The sequence below is a fragment of the Perissodus microlepis genome, chromosome 7 (genome assembly GCF_051167445.1).
Source record: "Perissodus microlepis isolate ML-2025 ecotype Zambia chromosome 7, ASM5116744v1, whole genome shotgun sequence".
In the NCBI taxonomy this organism is placed as follows: domain Eukaryota; kingdom Metazoa; phylum Chordata; class Actinopteri; order Cichliformes; family Cichlidae; genus Perissodus; species Perissodus microlepis.
Window position 1 is genome coordinate 51,748,572 of NC_140467.1, and position 26,794 is coordinate 51,775,365.

Sequence of the window (26,794 nt, forward strand, 5' to 3'; positions counted from 1 at the left end):
TTAGCGATTGCACCATAGGTTATACTTCCGGTCCTGTAGGAAAAAATGATAAAAGAAACTTTATCTCTAAGATCCAGAGAAGAAAACTCCTGTTATTTTAAAACATATATCATTAATGTCATGAATGCATATCATACTGAAATGCTGATTGTGCCTTCAACCCCATCACCATTTTCAACCCCCATAATGCAAAGTTAAGCCCTATTACTTGATGGACTTTTATTAATATTTGAATAATATCGAGAAATATGAGGTTAATGTTAGTTAAACTATGTATACAATTTGAAGGACAATTAAAAAAATACAGCCTTATCAGATTCTAGCATTATTGCATTTTTTGAGAAAACATGGAAGCCGATGTTAATGAAAGTTCTCTTGGCATGCTCTGGCAATGAAACAGAGTATTTTTGAGTGAAAATTACGTGTTTCATAAGTGATCTTTAGCCATGGGACATTTCATCATTACATACTCACCAGAATTTACTACTACTTATCATGATTCTTGGGGTTTTCGCTATTTCCTCTGTATTATTTTAAGGTCTTTACCTTACAATATAAAGGACTTGAGACAACTGTAGTTGGGATTTGGTGCTATATAAATAAAACTGAACTGAACTTCAGCATGATTTCAAATCATGATCACAATGATCACATGATAATTTTGTCTGTGACAGGGTTGAAATCCAAATGGATTTAGTGAGATTTAAATGCCTAATAATGATTATGACTTTGTGCCTAAAATCTGATCAAAGTACAAAAAATGTGTTTTTTATACAAAAATATATTTTCTTTATTGTTACTGATATAATATAATATAATATTATAATACTCAGATGTTCTGAGTACCATTGCGTTATTGTTATTGTCCTCTTTTATTTACGTCACTTTATTTTACCCTCTACCGGATGTGAGGACATACATACTGCCAATAACGTCAAAACTGCAGGCGTTAACGTAGCGTGATGACGTCGTTCCCTCTGAGCAGAGGCGGCGGATGGAGCGGAGCTGATGAATGAGATGAGGGACTAACAGAGGGCAGACGGGCTAACGATGAGAGAGGATGAACCAGCAGCTGAAGGAGCATCAGTGTCCTATTCTCCCACCATCTCAGATCCAGTTTTCGCGAAACAACGCAAACAAAATAAGACGGAGAAATCTGCTGGTTTGTGAATGAAGGAAAATTTTGTGGCGAACATCGACGTCAGTGAAGCTGTTTTGATTTTTTTTTTCCTCTTGGAGGAGGGCAGGACGTGATGATAAAACCCGGAGTGTGCTCCAAGGGCTTTTTTGTGTTCTCTCCAAAAGCAGCGGAGATGAAGCCCCGTCTGGAAAGAAGATGTCTGTCACCACAGAGCGGCGTTAAATGTCTCACTTGCGGCGGTAAAACTCTTTAATATTTCTCCGATTTGAGGATTTTAATGGCACAGAGGACTTCAATCAAGAGCCAGCGACTTAAAGAGGGATTTATGAGTGTCGAAATTGAGGGGTGAATGTTAATTTTTTTATCCCAACGTCTGCCATCCCTATTCAGATTATACACCAGCCAACGGAGCATTTATAGCCAGCTAACGTCACATTTAGAGACTATAGGCAGTTTTATTTGCTAAAACACGTTAACAATTTTCCCCTTCGATAATTTCACTCTGAATTTAAAAGCGCAGCACGATCCCTTCGAGTCTAATGTGGTTATAAATCACACCATCCGTCTGCTGTCAGTTTTTTTCTTCTTCTTTTTTTTAATAGCCCGAGTTGAGCTCCATAATCCTGCATTACTGTGGAGTTTGGTTGTGGGGTTTTTTAGCTAACGGCGGCGGCTACTAGAGCCAGAGCAGCGCGCGCGCGTGTTGTCAGTCATCATGCGTGCACCGACACGTTCGCACGGATGAAACCACCACCTAAGCCAAAAATATGATGCACCCAGAGGGCACAACAACACGCCGAGCCATGTCGGACTGAGAACAGCGAGAGTGGGGCTTCGCCGGGCTGTGAGCTCACACAAACAAGCAGAGAGCGGCTTTCAATTGAGAGGGAGAGCGGATAAAACAAAAAACAAAAACAAAGCTGCAGCTAGCCTGTCCGCACAGCTCTCAGGAGACCGCTGAGAGGATCATTTTCGACTCAACTTAGAGACCAGAATCCAGCTATAATGGGGTATGTAAAGTGGTGGTTCAGTGGAAGTTGTATTTCTCACTCCCCATGTCATGAGTGTGGCACACTTTGTTGTTGCAGATTTCAACACCCACAGCTGCCAGTCTGCTAGCTAGCCCCCATTTGCTAATTAAATCAAGCACTTTTGTCATCCCTTCTCCTCTTACATAGAAAGAAATTACTGTAAACCACTATCCCATCATTATGTGCACCTAAAGCCTCCATACGCTGACATTTCAGCTTACAGAAGCCAATAAGGATGAGGCTGCGATGAAGTAAGCTACTGATGATAGGGAGAGCATATTTAATGTTTTACCATGAGTAAATGTGGAAAGGGGGGGGGGGGCTCCATCACCACAGCTCCATTGTGGTGCTTACATGTGGCCGAGCCTGCAGATCTGTGGTGATTCTTCTGATCAAGAGCGACCTAGTTCCCACTCCAGATGATGTAGCATGGGATTGGTTTGTTGTCATATTGTAGTTGGGAAGGAGGAGAAGGGGATTGGTGAATCGCTTGCCTCCTCATCCTCTGTAATTCTCAAGGCCAGTGGTTGTAATCCAGTCAACAATCAGTTTCTGAGTCGGTCAAAAGAGAGTATGTCCTACAGTATGTGTTTACACTGTCTCAATTAGCAATTCTCCCTGTTCCTGTCCTCTTTGTGCAGTTGTTGATCTTAAAAAGGCTCAAACTTCATTGGTTCAAATGTCACTGGCATGTTTTTGTTTTTTCAGTGGAAACTGAAACATATCTGAAGTTGCAGCAGTGACACACCCCTACCACTGGAATTCAGTTAGGACTTTGTAGTAAACAACAGCAAGCATAGTACATCCAGCAACAACACAATAAAATCCCTAAAATGACAATTACAAAGTTTTTATTTTTACTGGCTTAAAAATGGGTGCGCAGCTTCAGACAGTTATTCCCATACTGTTATTACAATGAGTCTGTGATATTGTAGAAGTCTGTGCAATTCATGTATTTTATCCTTATGCGGGTAACCTCTTTGATGTATGCCAATTGAATGCTTTTAAATAAATAAAACCCATTTACATATGTTGATATTTTTAAGCCTTCGCGCTGATAACAGCTGGAGCCTTTTGGGTGCACCTTTGTGCCTGCATCCATCTGTCCCATTCCTGTGTAAAGTCACTGCTATTTTCAGGTAGAACTAAAATGATAGTTCAGTCGACAGGCAGGTGTTTTGTTGAGCAATTAACCATCAAAGTGATTTATTTGAGCAATTTTTTAAAAAGCGGTTTTTCAGATAGGAATATTTGACAGGTTTATGGGAAGATTAGTGTGTCTGGGGAAAAAACAAGACGTGGTATGCAGAGCTACAGCAATAAATCAGCTGATATTTGCTAATTTTTTATGTAGATGGCTCTGTTGGTGTATTTCCTAGATGATAAGCAACAAGAAATAGGCAAAATTTAATGTTTATTTTTCACATTTATTCCTAATTTTTTTTAAAAAGTGAAGGCAAATGGGTGTCTGAATCTTTTTAAATATTATTATAGGTCAGAATATTATGGGTCTTAAGCTGGCGCTGTGAGCTGTGGCTGATTAATGAAATGTTTTTGTATATAAATTGACATGTTCTCAGCTGCTGTTTTGTGATTTCAGTTGGGTTTCCTCAAGACAAGCCAGTCTTTCATAACTTCTTTCACTTCCTCTATGAGCTTGTGTTATTTTCAGTGTCAAAGAAGAGTCGTTACAGAAGGGCTCGGACTCTCTGAACTTCGTACATTCAGACAAAGAGAGCATCAGTGGAAAAGACACAGGACTTCATTATTGTCATGAGAAATAGTTTGAAAGTGTCAGGCCAGCCGAGTGTCCCACGCTTGCTCTTTCTCTTTTGTCGGCTGCTGAAAGACTAGAGGTCTGTGAGCGGCATATGGGCGTTTGGGACTGGAGGCTTTGCCTTGCCAGGCTCCTGCTGCCTCCCTCTGCGAGTGGGCTAACCCACAGGGATGCTGCGATCGGATTGGGCGAGAGAGCGTGTAGGAAGGAGAGGGAGCGACGGAGTTGGAGGATGTTCACAGCTCATGACCACATGGGAAGTTGCCATGACAACGTAGCAGCTAAGTTAGTAATGCGGAGTTATTATTCCTGTGCATAGCAAACACGGGCTGCAGCTGTCATTGCTTTCACTCAGTGGAGTTTTGGCTTGTAGTCAGATTTGTTTTCAATATTCTTCTTGATATAGTCCTTCATATATAGTATAGACAGGATAGGTAAAAAATGATTTACGATTTATAAAGAAGAAATAAATGAATCTAACATAAAATTCGAGACTTAAAAATAAAAGAAATTTCAAAGTTCAGCGGGGGATCAAATAATTTTTCCACTGTATACATCTCTCATACCTGTGACCCGTGAGGCACAACTTTTACTCCGAAGACAAACCTCCAGTTTGTTTTTTCATGTTTCACGAAAGCTGAGAGAGTGTTAGCAGATAAGTCAAGTCTTCAATGCTTGCTATGAGCAACCACAGCAATCTGCTAATGACCAATGCAATTACAAAGAGGGCCTTCGTCCAGAGTCCTCTTTGCAAGCGATTTTATGTAGCAGCAGCCAAATATAAACCAATCAGTTAGGAAATACGCATTTTTTCCCGCCTTTTGACCGGAGGACGGCAGGTAGTCGCAGATCAGACTCTAGTGCTGTGTGATCGAGGCCCAATGTGCTGATAGGCTGATATCAGCCAACAAACCAAACATCAGCCAACACCTTTGTTTGGGTTGTTAGGATTGGGTAGTTTGTGATTACCCGAATTAGCGATAGTTGTTGTTTTTGACGGGAATGGGATTAATTTGCTTATTTAATAGTCTGTTGACTGTAAAAAAAGAAAAGAAAACTACCTTGGTGGATACTATATCGGTAAAACATAAGCACTAATAGGCACTGGCCATGTTATGCACACTTTAGCAGCACTATTTTTTTTCTTCACAAACCATGGCAGAGAGTAAATGTAAAGAAGTCTCCATCTAATGGATTAGTACTGAAAAAACAATGTCAATTCATGAAGAAAATGAAAAAACTAGACCTAAAACTGAATGTGTGGTTGTGCACCCTGTTCATTTACTACCGTCTGTTATCCCCACCTGTTCATTCATTTCCTGGCTGCGGGCGAAGGCGCTCTGCATCCGATTGCTTTGTTTAGTTTCTTGCCAGTTTTATCAGTTTTAAAACCCAAATAATCCCAAACAGAAGATTAAATATTCTTTTTGCACAGCTGATTCTTGTGGACTTTTCCTTCTTACGCACATGCACACAGACACACAGACACACAAACACACAGAGCATGCATGTGCACTCATTTGACTGGCTGCTCATAAAAACTTCTCCCATCTGTAGTGGATTCCAAGCATTTTCTGATAATTATTTTAAGACAGACTGGATTAATGAAATGCTAATATATAAATGGTTGCATGAAAATATACAAAATTTAAATGTTTTTTTTAATAATGACTCTTTTGCACTATTATTGCTGTAAACTAAATTACACATACTATGTATCAGTGCAGAAACAATTGGCAAGAAAAGTTTGCTGGATTCAAGCTCTTAGATGTGAATAGTTCTGTTTGTTTGTTATATTCATAGATACTTTATTTATAGCCAGATGAAGTGGTGAAGATATTAAGATTAATCAGATTAGTTAACACTTCAAGTTGACGTTAGTTGCATCCCAAATTTGTGACCGATTAAGGAAATTGTTTCGCATCAGTCCCCAGACGTCATTAAATGTGGCAGGTATCAACAAGCCTCAGTGTCCTGAGTGACTGTGACATGTCCTAATAGACTCTTTGTCATTGGAAACTAATCTGAGAATTGTTTCGGTCACAAACAGTCCACATCTTTGTTTGCCACCATTGAAAACACCAGCGCTCGTGTGTGTCTTCTGTTGCTGTGAATGTTTCTGCTGATCTGACGACATCTGCACTCAGATTCACGTACAAGTACATGTCATTGAGACTCGAATGCTAGGTTTCATTGTGAAAAGGGATTATGGGCTAACAATCGCCACGCTCTCATGGAGACACACTGCACCGGGGCAGAGTTTGATCTAGGCCACACTGTCAGACTAATGACCTGCACCCACTTCAAGCCCCTGAAAAGCCACGGCTAACTGAGACATTGACACAGTGACCAGCAATGCCTTTTATTCTTGTTTAAGAATTAATCAAACGTTGATTATATATGGCTTTTAAATTCATTTTAGCTTTGCATTAAATTCATTTTCAGTCTGAATAACTTTACCTTTCTTTAAATTCTGAAGGGGATAAGACTGATAGAAGTTTAGCCTTTTAAGGTACAGTCAGTCACTCTTTGAGGTTATCTAATAGAGAAAATAAAATTGTATGCATATATATATATATATATATATATATATATATATATATATATATATATATATATATATATATATATATATATATATATATATATATATATATATATATATATATATATATATATATATATATATATATATATAATATTGTGTAATTCCGTCTTCCAGAAAATTGATGCACTCTTATAAACTCTTATAGCTGGACATTGCCATTCTACTTGTGTTGTTTATGTATGTGGCTAGGAAGGGGTCCCCTTCACTAAAGAAGTAAAGACATGAAGGAAAGAGGCAACCAAAATGGTTTTGGAATAAAAGTGAGATTCTTTACACTATGGCTTTAAAACCAAGCACAAAAGAGTTGAGATTGAACTGAATAATACCTTTATGTGCTCTAGTTCCAATAGTTACCTTACCCATTTTTCTATTGGCTTATAGAACTATTTTAAAACCACCTGACTATATATTTGCCTTAAAATCATTGAAAGAAATTGGATAACATTTGTCAGATTACTCAATTCATTCAACTGAGTAGCTACTTACAAGTTAGATTAACAGAGTCCAAGGTATTACATGCAGCAGATAGTTTCAGGATATCTTTCTGTATTTTAGTTTAATACAGGAGAATGTCACTGATACAGTTTATCACCAGTGAATTATTTTGAAAGTGTGTAATTAGCATCCTGCTGGTACTAAACATTATCTGTGTTGGCAGCCACAGTGCTATTGCTTGAAGTGCAGCTGCAAATATTTGTGAAGGTTTTTCTTTTTTGTTACACAGATTATTGTTGTTATATTAAACTAGGGATGCACTGATCCAGCTTGATCTGTTTTATTTGTCTTATTTATTTGCACTTGTCTTTACAACTCACATTGCCTTCCTCCTTGGTATATTAGCTGTGCACCAGTTTGCTGCAAACAACATGAAACTGAATTGATCTGTCAGGAACATCTGATCTAGGTTTTTGAGTCAGGATCGGCGCAATAGCCAAACCAAATATTGCTTCACCAGTTGAAACATTAAAAGGTCAGCCAGAGGTGATGTTAGCTTAATTGGCTTGCCTTGACACAGCTTTAAAAAACAGCTCACAATAGTTAAAAAAATTCATGAGCCAGTTTGTGCTGTTCTAATTATCTTGTCTGAAACCTTGCTTGTTTTGCATAATATCTCATCGATAACATCTCCTGGTAGATATCAGGTTAGAGCTGCTGTAACCAAATCATGTCAGAGGAAGTCTTTATTGTGAACTCTGACTCGCACGTAACCTCCAAAGCAAAGAGTGCTGTTGCATTCAGTCTCTCCTAGAGCTTTACTTTCATCCAGTAAGCGCTTCTAATGAGTTTATGTCCTGTAGTGTATTTATATGGTTCTTTACTTCCAGCTTGCATGAGCTGATGAAGCCGGTGTGACTCCCATGTACACATCGTTACATCATTAACTGTGTCAGTGTTTAAATAAGCCTCTGCTCTGCTAGCTTAATTAACACAGTGAGATGTGACAGGATATTCCCAGAGATGGGAACAATAGCTGGGCTCAGAGGAGTCATGGAACACTTAGCTGCCAGACAAGGAATCATATCTACTTTCCCTAAAAGCCTGGCAGATAGACATCTCAGAACCAGAACTGCACTAAAGGAGTCATGTTGAAATAAAGAGCTTGTTAAAGTACTGAGCTACACACAGGGTTACTAGCTGCATTTAGATCTGTTGTCTAACTTGAGCAGCTTTTTGACTAATTGTAACTAGACTGAACCTGCAGTCCTCTCAGGACCATGTCTGTTTTCGTCTGGTAGCCCAGAGCGTGAAAGTTGATCCCTGACTTAATCCAGTACGCGCTGGAAGTGATACCCATTTTGCATGTTGATATGACACTATCTGTTTCAGATACAGTAACCAAAGCGTTTATAGATGTCACTGTCAGCTTTACCTTTTGTTAGCTGTAGCAGCATTAGTTGGTCTGCGCGTAGTGTCCCAGCTGTTGATCATTTCGAGAACAGTCATAATTTTCAGATTGGAGTTGAAAATCTATTTTAAGAAAAGTTGAGATTGTATTTCTAGATAAAAGTCTGGAATTGTGCTTTCACATTAAATGTTTCTTTACATGTATTATGGTTTTGTTTTATTTTTGTTATTTTTGCACTGTTGAGTACAGTCTCCATCTTTATGTCTGTCCCTTAAATATTCTAAATATATCTGCTCTTTATTTCCTGTGGATTTCCTTCATCACTGTGACCAGTTGCAACCAGAACAGTCAAAGCTTGTTTTTAATCCAAGACCCTGGGAGCTTTTCATCCATAGCAATGTTTGGAAGTCATCCAGTATCTGCTGATCTCTGTATGTTGGCACAGGTGCTTCCAGGTCACCTTTGGCTTCATTTGTTCACCTCATCTCAGTGTGCACCCCGCTGGTCAGGACCAGCCTGCACACACTTGCACATAAAAAGTAACAAAAATATAACACTATGTCAGTTTTCCTGTCAGAGGTCACTCTGGCTTGTCAGGTGAAGCTGTGGCTGCGATGGGTGCTGCTGGTGTGAAAGAGGCACTTAAAATGAAAGTGTCAGCCAAACAGCAGCAATCAGCTCCACATCTGCACCTAACGAACGGATATGGAAGCATACCAAGATTCCTTCAGTATCTGGACCCACATGATCATGATAGTCCAATGATAAGCCTGTTTTTCTAACAAGTCTAATCCCTTCTATCTCCGACAAGTTGCTCAGCAGCATCACCAGCTTTTGCTTGCTGTAGAGCTTTGCTGCCAATGGGTCCTGAGGTCGTCCGATCATCCCTGTTCATGTAGAGATGTGCGTTTTTTTGTTTCTGCGTGTACTCTGCTGTATTGTTTACCTCCATTATTTAAGAAGAATTAACTTGTCTCTGCTTCTTTTGCTGCTTAAAAAAAACAAAGCTTAATTCCAGTCTGATTTTTTTATCAACGACACACTCAAAAGGAGACAGTAGGTTTCAGAAGGACAATAAAAGATGCCTCCACAGTCAAGCGCAGTTATAGTGGTTGACTGCACAAATCATTTTCTGGTCCCTGAGACTAAAACATGTTTCATTTGTACAGAAGAAAAACATTTTTCTCCTCTATAATTTCTGCTAAGTCTTTACTTGAAATGCTGTTCACATTTTGATGTTATGTGCAAAAGTGAAGTATACCTCGTAATGATACATCTTAAAAGGGGGTGTCAAGCTTAATTTAAAAGAGAACTGCCTCGGAGGCTAGATACATGCAGTTAAAGGACCTGCTTTTATCTAATGTGAAATGCATGCTGCACCTAATCTTCTGTGTACATCTTAGTCCGTGTCCAAGGCCTCAACCAGTCATCCAAATCTCCATTTAGTCAAGCAAGCCTAAATGTCTTGCTAGCTATGGCTTGTCTGGGTTTGTGTGTGGATAAGCACATATTGCTGTGCAGACCACAGATTAATTAAAGGGTTAAATCTAAGCTGGACTAAATTTTGTAAAGGGCAGGATTTGGGACACAGACTTTGATTGAAATATGACATGAAGGATGCTGTATTATGGCTTTCAAAGTTTCCACATTTGTCATTTTTTATTAATTCTTACAAAATCTTTGAAGGTTTCTAGAACATTTTTGTACTGGCAGATGTCTTAATGATTTTGTCTACATTAGTTTGGGTCTGTGTCAGATTATCTTGATATATAATGCAACTGATATCACAATCAAATGCCCATGCATTCCCCTGTTCCAGATACATTAATGTAATCTAAATCCCTACATTGTGGCTGATTGCATAAGTTGTGTTATATGTCTGTGAAGGTTCTCAGTCATCCAGGTCATCGTAGTCAAAGGAGCTTGCAAAGAAAAGCGTCTGGACTTCTTTAAGTTACTTGAAGACGTTTCACCTCTCATCCGAGAAGCTTCTTCAGTTCTAAGGTCAAATGGTGGAGAGTCCCAGATATAAACCTAGTGGGAGTATCCCCCCACAGAGGGACAAAAGGACCCCCTGATGATCCTCTAATTGCCTGAGCCAAGGTGTGAAACTGGGTGTGGGTCCCAATCAGCCAGAGTTTCGGGTGTGTTCATTGTGAAACCTGGCCCCACCTTATCATGCGAATTCCTGAGGTCAGATGGCCCAGGATGTGAGTGGGCGTTAAGGCGTCTGGGAAGGGATCTCAAAACTGGATTATAGATGGCAGAGAGTTGGTGTCGTAAACCCCCGCCTCTGTTCAAAGATGGTCGCTCACAGTGGACATAGATGGCTTCTTTCACTCCTCTTTCAAACCATCTGTCCTCTCTGTCCAAAATGTGAACATTGGCATCCTTGAAAGAGTGTCCTTTATCCTTAAGATGCAGATGGACTGCTGAGTCTTGTCCTGTGGAGGTGGCTCTTCTGTGTTGTGCCATGCGCTTGTGAAGTGGCTGTTTGGTCTCTCCAATGTAGAGGTCTGGGCATTCCTCGCTGCACTGTACAGCATACACCACATTGTTAAGTCTGTGTTTTGGCGTTTTGTCTTTCGGGTGAACCAGTTTTTGTCTGAGCGTGTTGCTGGGTCTGAAATGCACCGGGATGTCATGCTTGGAGAAAACTCTCCTAAGTTTTTCTGATACACCGGCTACATAGGGGATGACAATGTTGTTGCGTCTGTCCTTCTTATCCTCCCTCGCTGGTGTCTGGTCTTCTTTTCTGTGCCTCTTTGCTGACTTTAAGAACGCCCATTTAGGATAGCCGCACGTTTTGAGTGCTTCCTTTACATGTGTGTGTTCCTTCTTTTTTCCTTCAGGCTTAGAGGGAACATGTTCTGCCCGGTGGTGTAGGGTCCTAATTACTCCAAGTTTGTGTTCCAAAGGGTGATGGGAGTCAAAGAGGAGGTACTGGTCCGTGTGTGTGGGCTTCCGGTAAACTTCGATGTTGAGTTTGCCGTTCTCTTCAATGTGCACAGCGCAGTCCAGGAAAGGCAAACAGTTGTCCTTTGTGTCTTCCCTGGTGAACTTGATGTTTTTATCCACAGCGTTAATGTGCGCAGTGAAGGATTCCACTTCTTGTGTCTTGATTTTGACCCAGGTGTCGTCCACATATCTGTACCAGTGGCTGGGTACTCTTCCTTTGAAAGAGCCAAGAGCCTTCCTTTCCACTTCCTCCATGTAAAGGTTGGCTACAATAGGTGACACGGGGGAGCCCATGGCACAGCCATGTTTTTGTCTGTAAAAGCCTTCGTTGTATTTGAAATATGTAGCGGTGAGGCAGAGGTCTAACAGTGTGCAAATCTGATCGGGTGTGAAGTTGGTCCTGTCCTCCAAGGAGCTGTCTTCTTGTAGTCGTTTTCTGACAGTCTCCACGGCCTCCATGGTGGGTATGCAAGTGAAGAGAGAGACTACATCAAAGGACACCATGGTTTCATCTGGATCCAGGGTAAGTTTCTGGACCTTGTCAGTGAAGTCGGTGGAGTTCTTGATGTGGTGTGGGGTGTTCCCCACAAGAGGAGCAAGGATGGTAGCAAGGTGTTTAGCAATGTTATAAGTGGCTGAGTTTATGCTACTGACTATGGGTCTGAGTGGGACAGCTTCCTTGTGGACTCCCATCACCCTTTGGAACACAAACTTGGAGTAATTAGGACCCTACACCACCGGGCAGAACATGTTCCCTCTAAGCCTGAAGGAAAAAAGAAGGAACACACACATGTAAAGGAAGCACTCAAAACGTGCGGCTATCCTAAATGGGCGTTCTTAAAGTCAGCAAAGAGGCACAGAAAAGAAGACCAGACACCAGCGAGGGAGGATAAGAAGGACAGACGCAACAACATTGTCATCCCCTATGTAGCCGGTGTATCAGAAAAACTTAGGAGAGTTTTCTCCAAGCATGACATCCCGGTGCATTTCAGACCCAGCAACACGCTCAGACAAAAACTGGTTCACCCGAAAGACAAAACGCCAAAACACAGACTTAACAATGTGGTGTATGCTGTACAGTGCAGCGAGGAATGCCCAGACCTCTACATTGGAGAGACCAAACAGCCACTTCACAAGCGCATGGCACAACACAGAAGAGCCACCTCCACAGGACAAGACTCAGCAGTCCATCTGCATCTTAAGGATAAAGGACACTCTTTCAAGGATGCCAATGTTCACATTTTGGACAGAGAGGACAGATGGTTTGAAAGAGGAGTGAAAGAAGCCATCTATGTCCACTGTGAGCGACCATCTTTGAACAGAGGCGGGGGTTTACGACACCAACTCTCTGCCATCTATAATCCAGTTTTGAGATCCCTTCCCAGACGCCTTAACGCCCACTCACATCCTGGGCCATCTGACCTCAGGAATTCGCATGATAAGGTGGGGCCAGGTTTCACAATGAACACACCCGAAACTCTGGCTGATTGGGACCCACACCCAGTTTCACACCTTGGCTCAGGCAATTAGAGGATCATCAGGGGGTCCTTTTGTCCCTCTGTGGGGGGATACTCCCACTAGGTTTATATCTGGGACTCTCCACCATTTGACCTTAGAACTGAAGAAGCTTCTCGGATGAGAGGTGAAACGTCTTCAAGTAACTTAAAGAAGTCCAGACGCTTTTCTTTGCAAGCTCCTTTGACTAAGTTGTGTTATGTTCACCTTTGCCGGTAGACACACTTACGCACTTGCTCTCAGTGTGAATGGCTGCTGGCTTTTTTTCTTCGTCCATTGTTCAGCATCTGCTAGTTCAACAACAGAGTAGGTCTGTGAATTATGGATGTGCGGGGATGAGAAATGGTGTCTTCATTATGTTGTTTGAGACTTCCTTTCCATGGCAGTACAGGACAGAGTTGGATATTTCCGTTTACATGTATGCTTTAGCTTTGCCAGTGCTGGTAGGTTGGTGCACCACTTTAGTCACTACAGCTGGGTGGACCACTAGAGAAAAACATTGTTTAAAAATCATTGTTTAGGATTATCCCGTGAGATATCTCAGTATCTACCAGATGATTATAAAATGTCTCTGTAGACGGATACAATTTGGAACTGACATTTATGCCGCTTTTGAATGGGGTCACATTAACTTGTGAACACACAGGCGCCTGTTCTCCACATGTGGATTAATGTTTTATCCGGATGAGCAGTCCATAGTAATGGAGACAAATATGGGATTTCCTGCTACTGCTCGTAAACAGTTCCGAATGAAATAAAGAAATTACACCAAGACCTGTGATATGACACAAGCAGCAGGGGATAAAAAGTCAAAATTGATGTCCTGCCAGTTGGTCCATGGAGGTAAAACCACCTCTTTAGTATCTTATTAATAATATTCATAGTAAATATTCTGTAATCAGATAGCTTAAAAAAAATCTGTTCGCAATCTTTCTCCCACATGGACAGTGTTTTCTGACTAATACACCAGGTGAGCAGAGAAGCCAACATATTTAAAAGAGTCTTTTTTGTTCTTTTGTCTTTGTTGTGCTGCCGTTTGCTCTGAATATTAAGGGATAACGGATGAAAGCTCATTATCACAGTGGACAAAGGAGGGTACAGTTGATCTGCTTTCAGCTTTATACCACCTTTTTTTAAATGATGGTTTGTGCAGTATTAGGCTGTGACCTTTTGGGAAGCGACTGAAAGAATGAGTTGTCAGAAATTAGCTTCCTCCAAAGGGTCTGTGTGCTCTCTGATAGAGGCAGAATGAAGAGCTCCATCATTCAGGAGGGACTCCTTTCAGTCAGTGAACACAACACAACCAGTACACAACCAGTGTTGGTCTCAGATATTTTTCATTGCTGTCTGATCTAGGGCACTTTGGGAGAAAAGTAAACTAGGATTTTTGACACTTTTTAAGGACCAAATACAAACCCGATCAAAAGTTTAAGACCACTTGAAACATGGCAAAAAAAATATTTTGCATGTTTTGCAACTTTCCCTTTTTGAATGTGGTCGGGTTGTTGAACTGCAAAAGCAGGATCTCTTGCAGTGCGCCATCGCTGATGAGGTGGGACGCAGTAAGACAGTTATTTGAAATTTCTTTAATGATCCTGAGGGTTATGAAACAAAAAAGTCCAGTGGAAAAACCCCCCAAAATTTCACCAGCACTGAGGTGGGGGATCCAATTGACGGTCCATCAAGACACTGGACGATCCTCGACCTAAATTAAGGCCATTACTGGTGCTGACTGCAGGCCCATAACCATCAGACAGCTTCTGAGACTGGAAGGCTTCAAAAACAAAAAATGTCTTCAAAGGCCTCATCTCCTTGAACGCTGCAGAACTGACCGCTTGGACTTTGCACTTTCAGAGTACCAAACAAGGGACATTGAAAGGCAGAAGAAAGTTTTATTCTCTGATGAGGAAAATATTTGACCTTGATGGTCCTGATGGTTTCCAACGTTACTGACATGACAAGCAGATCCAACCTGAGATGTTTTCTATGCACCACAGTGGAGGGGGCACCATAATGTTCTGGGGTGCTTTTTCCTTCAACGGAACAATGGAGCTTCAGGAGGTGCAGGAGCGTCGAACGGCCGCTGGCTACGTCCAGATGTTGCAAAGAGTGTCCCTCATGACTGAGGGCCCTCGCCTGTGTGGTAATGACTTGGGTTTTTCAACAGTACACAATGCCTGCAGGTCAAGAGACTTCTTCCAGGAGAATAACATCACTCTTTTGGATCATCCTACATGTTCCCCTGATGCAAATCCAAGTGAGAACCTTTGGGGATGGATGGCAAGGGACATTTACAAAAATGGACAACAGTTCCACGCAGTAGATGCCCTTCGTGCAGCCATCTTCACCACTTGGAGAAATGTTCCCACTCACATCATGGAAACACTTGCATCAAATACGCCACAATGAATTTTGAGTGATCAACAATAAAGGTGGAGCTACTCATTACAGAGTTCATGTTTGGAACTTTGATTTCTGTTTTGTGGGAGTCTACAGGTTTATTTTGGAGGTGTGGTCCTAAACCTTTGATCAGCTGTTTCACTTTAAGCATTGTTTTCAATAAATTGCATGCTCAAAAAATGTTTTGTCTCAGTCCCATTTCTTCTTGTTGCATGTTGAAGCTCTACTTGGAACCTTGTTACAATCTAAACATGCAAAATATGATTTTTTTTGCCATTTTTCAAGTGGTCTTAAACTTTTGATCCGGACTGTATTTCTCTTGTTTTTCCTCTTCCAAACTACTGTTTAATTGAATCATTCACATCTTTAAACCATCCTAATCTGAAACTTTTAAACATCCTCATCTGTTTCTTCCTCTCTCTGTGCAGAGAGCAGCCCATCTTCAGTACGCGGGCCCACGTCTTCCAGATAGACCCGAACACCAAGAAGAACTGGGTTCCCACGAGTAAACATGCCGTCACAGTGTCGTACTTCTTCGATAGCACCAGGAATGTATATCGAATCATCAGCCTGGATGGATCCAAGGTGTGTACAAGTAAAGCCAGTTCTTAACCCTACCTGGTACAGGATTGCAGTTTTAACCTATGTTTACATGTTTACCTACATCCTTTTGATTTCATCAAACTTCTTTTACGTGCTTTGCTATAGTAACATTACTTGTTCGGCTATCAAACAATTACGTATTTTTATCGTAGAAATGCTTTCATCCACCACACATTCCACCACCCAAGAATATTTTTTTGGATTTCACCAAAGTGGAAGTAAAGCACTCTTCCGCAGCGTGTCTTTTGTCCCGTCTCCCTCCCCTCACCCTCAACCAGTCAGTGAAGATGGCCTTCCCTGAGCCTGGCTCTGCTGGAGGTTTCATCCTGTTGAAAGGGAGTTTTTCCTTCTCACTGCCAAGTGCTTACTGATACAGGGCAATTTGATTATTGGGGCTTCCTCTGTATAACTTTTCATGTCTTTACTTTACAGTGTAAAGCACCTTAAGGCGATTGGTGTTGTGATTTGAGGCTATGTAAATAAAACTGAATTGAAGTTTTAATTGTATATAAATATATTCATATAAATAATTGGAAACACTGGTTTTCCATCAGTGCATATTCTTTGTGACTGCTGTGCCTCAGCCTGGCCTCTCTCCTAGAGCAGTGAAGTTGAACTCAGGCCCGTCATATCTATGTGGCAGTGATTATTTTAGTCTTGAGAGAGGTGCAGGGGTGGAGTTAGCATAGTTATGCAAGAGTCTCTATGGGTGACTAGCGGTGCTGTTGTTGAACCAGCAAGTTAGCTGTGCTGTGCTGAAAATAGCAGCAGTCGGGTGGGCTGGTGCTTGGAGGACATTATTATCCAGACAACAAGAAGGATTCTCAGCAGAGACGCACAATGACTGGTGTTACTTGCAAAGTTCCAGAGGGAGCAAACTTTTGAGATGTTTGACATGTTAGTACGCCCATGGATCCTAGAAATACACAAAAAGTGGTTATAACCTGTTTGTTAATAATAAGAGTTTTCAAAACTTTATAGTGAGTTCATCCATTTTTTGGCTTCTTGGTTGCACATTTAATAATAATAATGGATTGCATTTATATAGCGCTTTTCAAGACCCTCAAAGCGCTTTACAATTCCACGATTCATTCACTCTCACATTCACACACTGGTGGAGGCAAGCTACAGTTGTAGCCACAGCTGCCCTGGGACAGACTGACAGAAGCGAGGCTGCCATATAACGCCATTGGCCCCTCTGGCCATCACCAGTAGGCGGTAGGTGAAGTGTCTTGCCCAAAGACACAATGACCAAGATCGAACCGAAGCTTCCCAACCCCCTGAACCACGGCTATTTTGGTTTACTCATCAGCAGCAGAAGCAGGCAGATGTTTTCAACAACAGGAAAAACAACTGTCCGACCTGCAACCTGCTCCAGCTGCTAGCTGCTGAGCTTTTAACAGCTCAACAAACACACTCATGATTACTCATAATGTTTCTCCCTCACTGCTGCTGATTGTGTAAATGAGCAACTGTTTGCAGGATCAATTAAAAAGTTGATTTTATGTCAGTAGTTTCTGCTGCCCCCAAGTGGTTCATGAAATTGATATCACAAGCTAAAAACATAGCCAATTGCAAATTGTTGACATTTGTCTACCCGCTGTGTTCAAATGCTTATTTTGAAAACCATGAATGTTTGTTTCTGCTCTTCCCTTCTGTTAACTTTCTTACAGCCTGTCAAATTTTAGAAACCACTGTTATGTGTTACTGTAAGTGTATAACTAATGAGAAACATACATATATATTTGGTAAATCAGCAGTTTTTTCTACCAGGCCAGACTTTTTTTGGAAGTTTACCTTGGGTGTTTGGTGAAAGAGTCAAAAAAAAGAAAAATCAATACAAAACTGCACTCATAAAAGTTACTTTTTTAAAATCTAAAAATTCCCATGAACCATATTGCAAGTCTAGAATGATCCTGCCTTACTTACTCCACTACTTATGCAGATTCATTCCAAGAACTAGTGCAAATTTTATTGTTTTTATATTGTTTTAAATACCACATGTACAGACTGAGATACCCATGCACCTCCTCACAGAACCGCTCTTTAAATTCAGTGTCCATCATGTTTTCCTCTGTTTGTTCATGTGCACTTACAAAGTAGTGGTCACAACACATTGGAGGGTATACATGGCTTCTGCCCCATGATGGTAGGCCACTCCACACTGCCCCGGACCCCTCCTGCTGTGGTGGGCTCATGTCACTCTTTTGGTCTGCGTGCGGCCATCCCTGACCACCAGGCTTGTGCACTTGGATCAGGTTTTGACAGTCTGATGGAGTCATTTCCTACTGCATAAAGCTCAAGAAAAGCAAGCATGCTGACCTTGAGCTGACAGTGATTTCTTTTCTTTAGCTCTAAACTCTCTTTGGCTTGAATAAGCTGTTCATGTGTACATTTGATTATGACGTTCTGTCATGTGCAACTTGTCCCCAACAGGCCATTATAAACAGCACCATCACCCCCAACATGACGTTCACCAAGACATCGCAAAAGTTTGGCCAGTGGGCGGACAGCCGAGCCAACACTGTCTACGGCCTCGGCTTCTCATCGGAGAGCCACCTGGTTAAGGTGAGAAACTGCCGATGCCCTATCAGAAACCAAAGCTCGCTGCTCAGTTGCCAGCCGTGCTGTAGTATCAGTTGCTTCTGTTACTTCAGTTTGCAGAGAAGTTTGCAGAGTTCAAGGAGGCGGCACGGTTAGCCAAGGAGAAGTCTCAGGAGAAGATGGAGCTCACCAGCACGCCCTCTCAGGTAACAGACACTAAAAACACTACCACTGCCTCAGACCTAGTACCACCACCACAGGTGATGCAGAAGTGCTGACAACTTGTTGTAATACAAACCCAACTGTTGAGACACTGTGCAAAGTGTAAAAACACAATGCAAGAATTTGCAAATCTTATAATCCCACATTTCCCTCATTATATAACATGAATGTTTAAACTGAAAAAATCTGCAATTTTAAGAAAAATACTGGCTCATGTTGATTTTTGACAGCAGAAACACATCTCAAAGAAGTTGGAACAGGGCCGTGTTTGTCACTATGTAGCATCTTCTCTTCTGTTAGCGACAGTTTGTAACCATCTGGGAACTGAAATATTAGCGAATATAGACAAAGCTAACACGAGTAAATACAAACTGCAGTTTTTAAATGATGATTTTATTTACCAAGAGAAAAGAGGTATCCACACATACCTGCCCCCTCAATGGAATAACTTGTTGTGCCACTCCTGGCAGCAATAACTGGCAATGAGTCTTTCATGTGACTGTGGAGGAATTTTAGCCCACTCTTCTTTGAAACATTGTATTAATGTAGCTCCATTGGTTTTTGTTTTTCTTCTTAGCCTGTTGAGGGTCATGCCAAAGCATTTTAATCAGATTTAAATTTGGATTTTGAGCTGGATACTGAAAGAAAACCTTCATTTGAGGTGGACTTGCTGGTGTGTTTCAGATTGAAAATTGAAAATGAAAATTCTCCTTCATGATTTTCTCAGTAGACATTAGAAATTGTTGTTCCGTACGTTTTGGCGTCCCAGGTCCTAAAGCAGCAAAGAAGCCCCAGTCTATCACACTACCACCACCATGTTTGACTGTTGGTATGATCTTTTTATGAAATGTCGTGAGTTTTACAGCAGATGTAACGGGACTCAAACCTTCCATCAAGTTAAACTTTTGTCTCATCAGTCCACAGAATAGTTTCACAAAAGTTCCCAAGATGTTTGTTGCAAATGTGAGATGAGCTCTTGTGTTCTTTTGGTCAGCAGTGGTTTTCTCAATGGATGCCATTTTTGCCCAGTCTCTGTCTTATACTTAACTCGTGAATACTGACCTAAACTGAGGCAAGTGAGGCCTGCAGATTTTTAGAGGTTGTTCTCCTGGATGAGTTGTCAGTGCGCTTTCAGAGTAAACTTTGGTAGACTGGAACCTTGGAAAGGTTCACTACTGTTCGAAGTTTTCTCCATTTGTGGATAATGGCTCGCACCGTGGTTAGTTGGGGTCCAGAAAACCTGAGTTTCTTTAGATTGTGGTGTGAAGTGTTGCTTTTTGAGATCTGTAAACCTACTTCACTTTGTCAAACAGGCAAGTTTGTGAATACAATAACTCAAGAACAAAGTGAAAGTGAAAGTGGCCTCTCTAAGAGGCTCTTTTTGTACTCAGTCACATTACTGTTACTAGTAAACTTAATTTGTTACAACATGTTCCTCCAGCTGTTTCTTTTGAGTACCCTTAATTTTTGCAGTATTTTTTTGTGCCCATCACAACTTTCTTTGAGACGTGTTGTCGTCGAAGTCAAAGTGAGCTTGTTTTTTCTTAAGATGGTACATTTTAATACAGTCTACCACCATCACACTTTTTCAGATACTTGCAAGCCAGGCACGTTATTCGTTCCCAGATTTCAGACTCAAGCCCCCTACCAGGGCCTACACTATTAGAAACTCTCCTACAACTTAGTCCAACCAATATAGGGCTGATCACCGTGCTTTACAATGAAATGTTAAACTTGACACGTACCTCCTCACCCAAACTCAAAACACTATAAGAAGAAGACTTAGACTTAGACTCAGATCTGAATCTGCTAAAGACTGCTGTTTTAAAGTGTGAGCTGTGAGCACAGAGCCACGCCCATCTACTGTTTAAACCTGCTTACAAGGGGCAGCCAATCAGAAGATAGTTGACTAAAAGGGTGCACAAACACCTTTTTTTGACACAGGGTGAACTTAGGGGCTGCACAAAGGGTCTGTATAAGATAAGATGATTAAGTATTATTGTGAATCATGCAAAGCTATCAATTCTTAGGTATCTCTATGAGGTGAATGAGAAGTTTCTTTCTTGAGATATTACACATTGTATTTGCTAATATTTAAATGCTACCATTCTACTTGGAGAGCCCTAACTGTGGAAATCGCTGCTGTGTTTTGCTTTCTGGTGTTTTCTCGGCATCATGCCCACGTTATGCTGCTGTAGCCACTAAGCTAACACCTTGTGTGGCCTGTTTTGCCTCCTTTTGCTCTCCCAAACGATTCGTCCTCAGGGTGGCACCGTAAAAAGGAATGTGTTGTCAGTCAACAAACCTGTTATAAAGAAGGTAAAGACAAATGGAAGAAAAATTACTTTGTTGTCTCAGATCTGACAGCACCTTTTCCGAGTCTTCCCCGAGTGTTGACACAAACTGGCGTCTTTGTATTCCCCTTCCTGTTTCCATCACCTTCCACCCCCTAAGCTAAGCTAACTTGTCGTAGCTTCTTATTTAGCTTACAGATGTGTGTGGTGTCAGTCTTTCAGTCTTAACTCTCAGCATCAATTTCTCAAAGTGTTGAAGTGACTTTTTTTTTGTTTGTTTTCTTTTGTTTTTTTCACTTTCACAAATGTGCCAAATCAGGAGTCAGCCCCAGGTGATCTGCAGTCACCTTTGACCTCAGAGAGCATCAACGGTACAGACAATGACAGAGTTACACCAGATACACCTCAGCACCCCGAAGCCAGAGCAGAGCCTTCCCAGAATGCACTGCCCTTCTCACACAGGTAAACCAAAGCTCACTGGATCGCAGAAACAGTCGCACTTCTTGTTTAGTAACGTGTAACATCACTTTTCAGCACTTTATTTTAGTTCAGACTAAAGTCAGTTCAATCCAGCTGTCAAGTAGTTAAAAAACATCATCAGGCATGAAATGGTTACACAGAAAAGTCATCACCAGCTGGGTCTTCATTCATATTAAACAGTCTGGAAGCCTGAAACACAAAGAATTATTCATGGTGGTCAGCTCTAGGGTGCACAGAGAGACAAATTCTGTTGGTTTTGTAGGGCACCTTTTTTCACAACACGCACACTTGAGTGGAAAGATTTATTCTTTATTTTTGAAGCCTCTGTGTAAATGAAAGATGAATTTTCATGGTAACCAAACAGAATCAGCTGTCAAAGAATTATTATTATTATTATATTACATTTAGCTGTTTTTGCCTGAAATTCCCACATGATCAGCATCTTTGCTCATCCCACCGGAGCACTCCACAGATGCCTTGTTAATTTGCATTATGGTCACAGTAAGCTGAGAAATACTGCACTTGTACATCAGCGCACAGTAGAGGTTAATATGGAAAATCTGTTTCCTGGTCCAGGCTTTGATTGGCTCTTTGGGGACGGGACGGGACAGCCACCATCTTTTCTCTCATAGATTTCCGTTTAGAATAACACAAAGCTGAAAATAAGCACACATGTACACACCTCGTGTATAGTAATAATTACGCCAAATGCTGTTGAATGTCACTGTGGGCTTAAGAAAATTCTGAAGGGCATTTTTCACCTTTTTCCAGTTATTCCCTTTCCTCCTTTGTCCATTTTCAGTTCATCCAGCATTAATAAGCACTGGGAGGCAGAGCTTGCGGCGCTGAAGGGGAACAATGCCAAACTGACGGCGGCTCTTCTTGAATCTACAGCCAATGTCAAACAGTGGAAGCAGCAGCTGGCAGCCTATCAGGAAGAAGCTGAGAGGCTACACAAACGGGTATCACTCTGTCCCTGCACACAGGAAAGTACTCACTGCGTGATCCCATTTTACCACGTGTGAATGCTTTTTCTTTTCCTTTTTGGATTGCAGGTGACGGAGCTGGAGTGCGTGAGCGGCCAAACGACGGGGATTAAATCTCAAAAGACTGAACTCAACCGAACAATAGAAGAGTTGGAGTTGGCTTTGAAGGCTAAAGAGGAGGTACAACGAGTGCTTGTTCGTCCTACTGGGTTGAAGTTGTGGATTTTGCATGCCTGGACTTTGATTGGTGCGTTTACCATCTGTTCTGAGCTGTACACTCTTTCTGATCATGCTTGCAGGAGTTGGAGAGACTTAAAGCAGAGGTGGAGAGTGCCAATGAGTTTAGGTCTCAAAGAGATTCCCTCACACAGAGGCTACAGGTGAGTATTGCTCAATGATCATGTGTTGCATAAAGATTAATGCTGTCTGTAAATAGTGAGTAAAAATAGAAAGAGCAAAAAAAGGACTCCATCTATGACCATCCCAAGTCCAGGAAGTGGTGCCAGATGGGTTGCAGAGTTGCCTTTTCCTCATAATAACATCAACAAATATAATAAAATCAATCAATTCGTGCATTATATTAATTTTTGTAAAAACTGCTTTACCACACAGTAACAGATGTTAATAAAACAGTTACAAATGTGGTTCTGTCTTTGGAAACCAGGTGAGGGGTGAAGTGAACTTTTAACGAAGGAGGAGCTTGTTTCAGACTGTATTTAGTATAAATATTTCAAAAATTCACCGTATATGTAAAACATGGATTGTGGACCAGTATTTCAACAGTCTTTTGGCGGTTGCTATCTTTTTACAAAACCGTATTTTTTTAACCAACTGGCACACAGAAGTGCCAAAAACTGCAGTTCCTCCATTGGCCACTTAAGTCAGTCCTCATAAAGTATCATGGCTAACTTTACAGCATTAGAAAGAATGCTTATAGCCTGGTAGAGATAGACAAATTTTGCAGTGCATCCAGATGTTGGAGTTAGGGGTGTGGCCACAGTGATTGACAGGTTTTGCAGCTCTACATCTGCAAGCCCCTTGGCTGTGTGTGTGGTGGTGTTGTCTTTTGGTGCCGCTTAATGGCATTATCTGGCCACAAGTGATAATGCCATTACCTGTTTAGTGTTACAGCCTCACTGTGTATGATTCTGGATACTGTAGCTCCTCTGAAGAAGAAAGCCTCTAATCAGATGTACTCCAGTCCATGTCACAAACATGTGACTTAAAGCAGATAACTCGAAAGTTTGTTGCTCTATAAAATGGCCCTCTGTAAAGCTAGAACGTCTTATTATCCCTCACTGATAGAAGGAAATAAGAACAACCCTGGGTTTCTCTTCAGCACTGTAGCGTTGTATTCCTTTAACCTTAATGACTTCATGAATGTCTTCACAAATGAAATTTTAACCATTGGAGAAAACAATTATTTATAGCCACCCCACAGACGTATCATTATGTACGGCAACTTTCAAAACTACTGATATTTATTTAAGCTCTTTCTTTCTGATTGATCCGAGGTAACTTCAGTAATTACTTCCTCTGTTTGTAGACCCCATTCCTTCAAGACTGCTCAAAGAAGGCTTTGATGTTAAATATGATCAATCTGTATAATGTAATGGACTGCGTATCTGTGGCCAGTGTACTCCCAGTACCCGATAAAAGGGGAGGCTTGTGTCAGGAAGGGCATCCAACGTAAACATTTTTAGAAAATCCAACATGAGGTTCATTAATAAAATGTCCATACTGCATTGGTTGAAGCCCGAGTTAAAAAATATTACCAGTGCTGCTAACCAGACAAGTTAGCAGCACTGGTAAGACAAAAGACAAAAAAAAATGCGAATGGGTCACGAAGGCTTCATAAAGGGCTCGTTTAAAGTAAACAATGATTTTCAGTGGAGTCCCAAATTACAAATATGAAGCTAAAAATGTGCGTTTTTAAAGAACGTGTGTTGTTTCTATCAGGAGACGGAGGTGAGAAACCAGACGCTGGAGGCCCAGCTGACTGATCTGGAGCAGCGTCTGGAGAGCAGCCAGCTGGAGCGGGAAGCCTTTCGCAAAAGCCTGCGCTCCCTGCTGGAGCTGCTGGACAGCAAAATCTTTGAGCTGAACGAGCTGCGGGACGCACTGGCCAAGCTGCTGGAGGGCAGCTAGACGGAGAGAGACGAAGACTGTGCCACCACCTCCATCAACACAGCAGCCAGCGCCGAGACTTTTACCGCATGTCGGCACTCACCTGCTCACTGACAACTTGAATTCTCTTTTTTAAATTTTTTTCCTCCCACACGCGTGTAAAAGTTTACACACGACTTTATACTTTAACACACATCCACGCTCAGATCGTTTACAAACCGCCATGTGAAGCCTTCCCCTCCGCTCCACTCTGGAAAAATCCACAGAAGCTTTCCTCGCTCTACGGAAACATTAAAGGCGAAATTCGCTTTTTTCTTTTAAACGTTGCTTTGGTGCGTTCAAATGTAGTCACTCAGAGTCTGTGATTGTTCTTGTTTTCTTTTTTCTTTTTTTTCCTCTTTCCGACTTTTTTTCCAGGCACAAATCTTTATTAAAACCCACGTCGCCATCAGCCAAATAAACTCTGAGATCCATTTGGTTATTTGTTGTGTGGACTCGACACAAAGAGGATCCGGAGGACGTCGGTATCTATCGTGAAATATTCTTCTGAAATATATGAGCAATACAAAAGGGCAGCACCAGAGGGTTTAAAAAAACATTTTCCACTCTCACTTTCAGGTAATTTTACTCCTCTCGGATACGTTTAAGACATCGAGGTGGGATTTTACTCAAACGTCTTTTCTTTCTTTCTATACGCTTTTTTTAAGGATATAACAGATTCATAGTGCACTTGTTCGTGTGTGTGTGAGTGAGTCAGATGTTTCGTTTCCCCTCTTTGTTTCTGTTGCGACATGAAGTGCAATGATTGAATCCTTTTTTTTGTTAATTTATTACTGAAATTTGTGACGATGATGATTATTATTATGATGGAAGTTGTACAAAATCAAAGTATCTTTATTTACATCTCATTTTCACTCAATCTTTTTTTATCATGTGGTACGTGAGTGTCAAGATGTTGAAACCTGGCAATATTTTTGAGCTGTTTATCGAAGGAAAAAGGAAAATGCGGCAGGTTGACTGCAGTTTTTTTTTTCTTTTGCCAAATAATGTTTTCCTGTACAGATCTGAATTTTTGCTGATGTTGCCTTTGGTACAGACATGCATCAATGGTAGCTAAGTAGCGGTACTTTTTATTTGGTGGGATTTACTATTGCCAAAAATGAGAGGAATACGATTCAGCGTGTACACCTGAAGAACACTATTTAAGGGCTTGTTGTTAGCGCGGGTACATTCGGGACACTTGGATGGATTTTTGTGGTGTAAAGGGAAAAAAGAAACATTTGAATAAGACTTTGAAATACTGATTAAACCACATGCTTACAGACACAAATTGTAATTTTGAGTTTTTAATAAAAGAAAACCAAATGAAAACGCTGCAGTTGTGTTTTAATGAGCATATTTCACAGTAAACCAGCCCTGCTGTCATAAACCAGGTTTAAATAAACCTGACTGCAGTTGGACTTGCCTGGTTAAGTTTTAACTTGCGTCCTATTTCAAAGCTTGTTCTTTGGACTATTTAAGTACCAGCATACCGTCACTTTTCCAGGCATTCAGCACGTCAACCTGAAGCATTTAAATCCATGAATGTTTTTGTTTTTGCATCTCAACTAGCAGGAAACGTTCCCACAATGTTCTAATGGTGTTTTGAATGGACCTGTCAAACTGAAGGACTCATCAGGTACTGGCAGGCCAAGCAAAGTGCAGCTCTGGCAGCAGCTGAAGCAAAACCTCAGGTACAGACATCCATCAATGTCTGTACCTGAGGATTCTTCCTGTTAAATCTGAGTTTTTCCTTCCTACTGTCACCAAGGGCTTGCTTGTAGGAGGTCGTCTGATTGCTGGGGTTTCCTCTGTATTATTGTAGGGTCATATAATAATAATAATGGATTGCATTTATATAGCACTTTTCGGGACCCCTCAAAGCACTTTACAATACCACTATTCATTCACTCTCACATTCATACACTGGTGAAGGCAAGCTACAGTTGTAGCCACAGCTGCCCTGGGGCAGACTGGCAGAGGCAAGGCTGCCATATCGCACCATCGGCCCCTCTGGCCAACACCAGTAGGCGGTAGGTGAAGTGTCTTGCCCAAGGACACAATGACCGAGACTGGCCGAGCCAGGGCTCGAACCAGCAACCTTCCAATTACAAGGCGAACACCCAACTCTTGAGCCACGATCTCCCCACGAAGCACCTTGAGACTAATTATGTTGTGATTAGGTGTTATATGACAAAAACTATTTGAAATAAGGTCTGGGAA

The 26,794-nt window shown here is 41.3% G+C and overlaps 1 protein-coding gene across 1 annotated transcript; it reads left to right on the forward strand.

Moving 5' to 3' along the window:
* Positions 1 to 954: 954 nt before the first annotated feature.
* homer1 (homer scaffold protein 1) lies at positions 955 to 25,903 on the forward strand. The gene is made up of 9 exons (XM_084935811.1): positions 955 to 2,151; positions 15,705 to 15,861; positions 18,316 to 18,447; positions 18,537 to 18,629; positions 21,259 to 21,401; positions 22,222 to 22,381; positions 22,475 to 22,585; positions 22,705 to 22,785; positions 24,365 to 25,903. The coding sequence occupies exons 1-9, from the start codon at positions 2,147 to 2,149 to the stop codon at positions 24,551 to 24,553; spliced, it is 1,071 nt and encodes a 356-aa protein (XP_084791937.1). The 5' UTR covers positions 955 to 2,146; the 3' UTR covers positions 24,554 to 25,903.
* Positions 25,904 to 26,794: the final 891 nt, after the last annotated feature.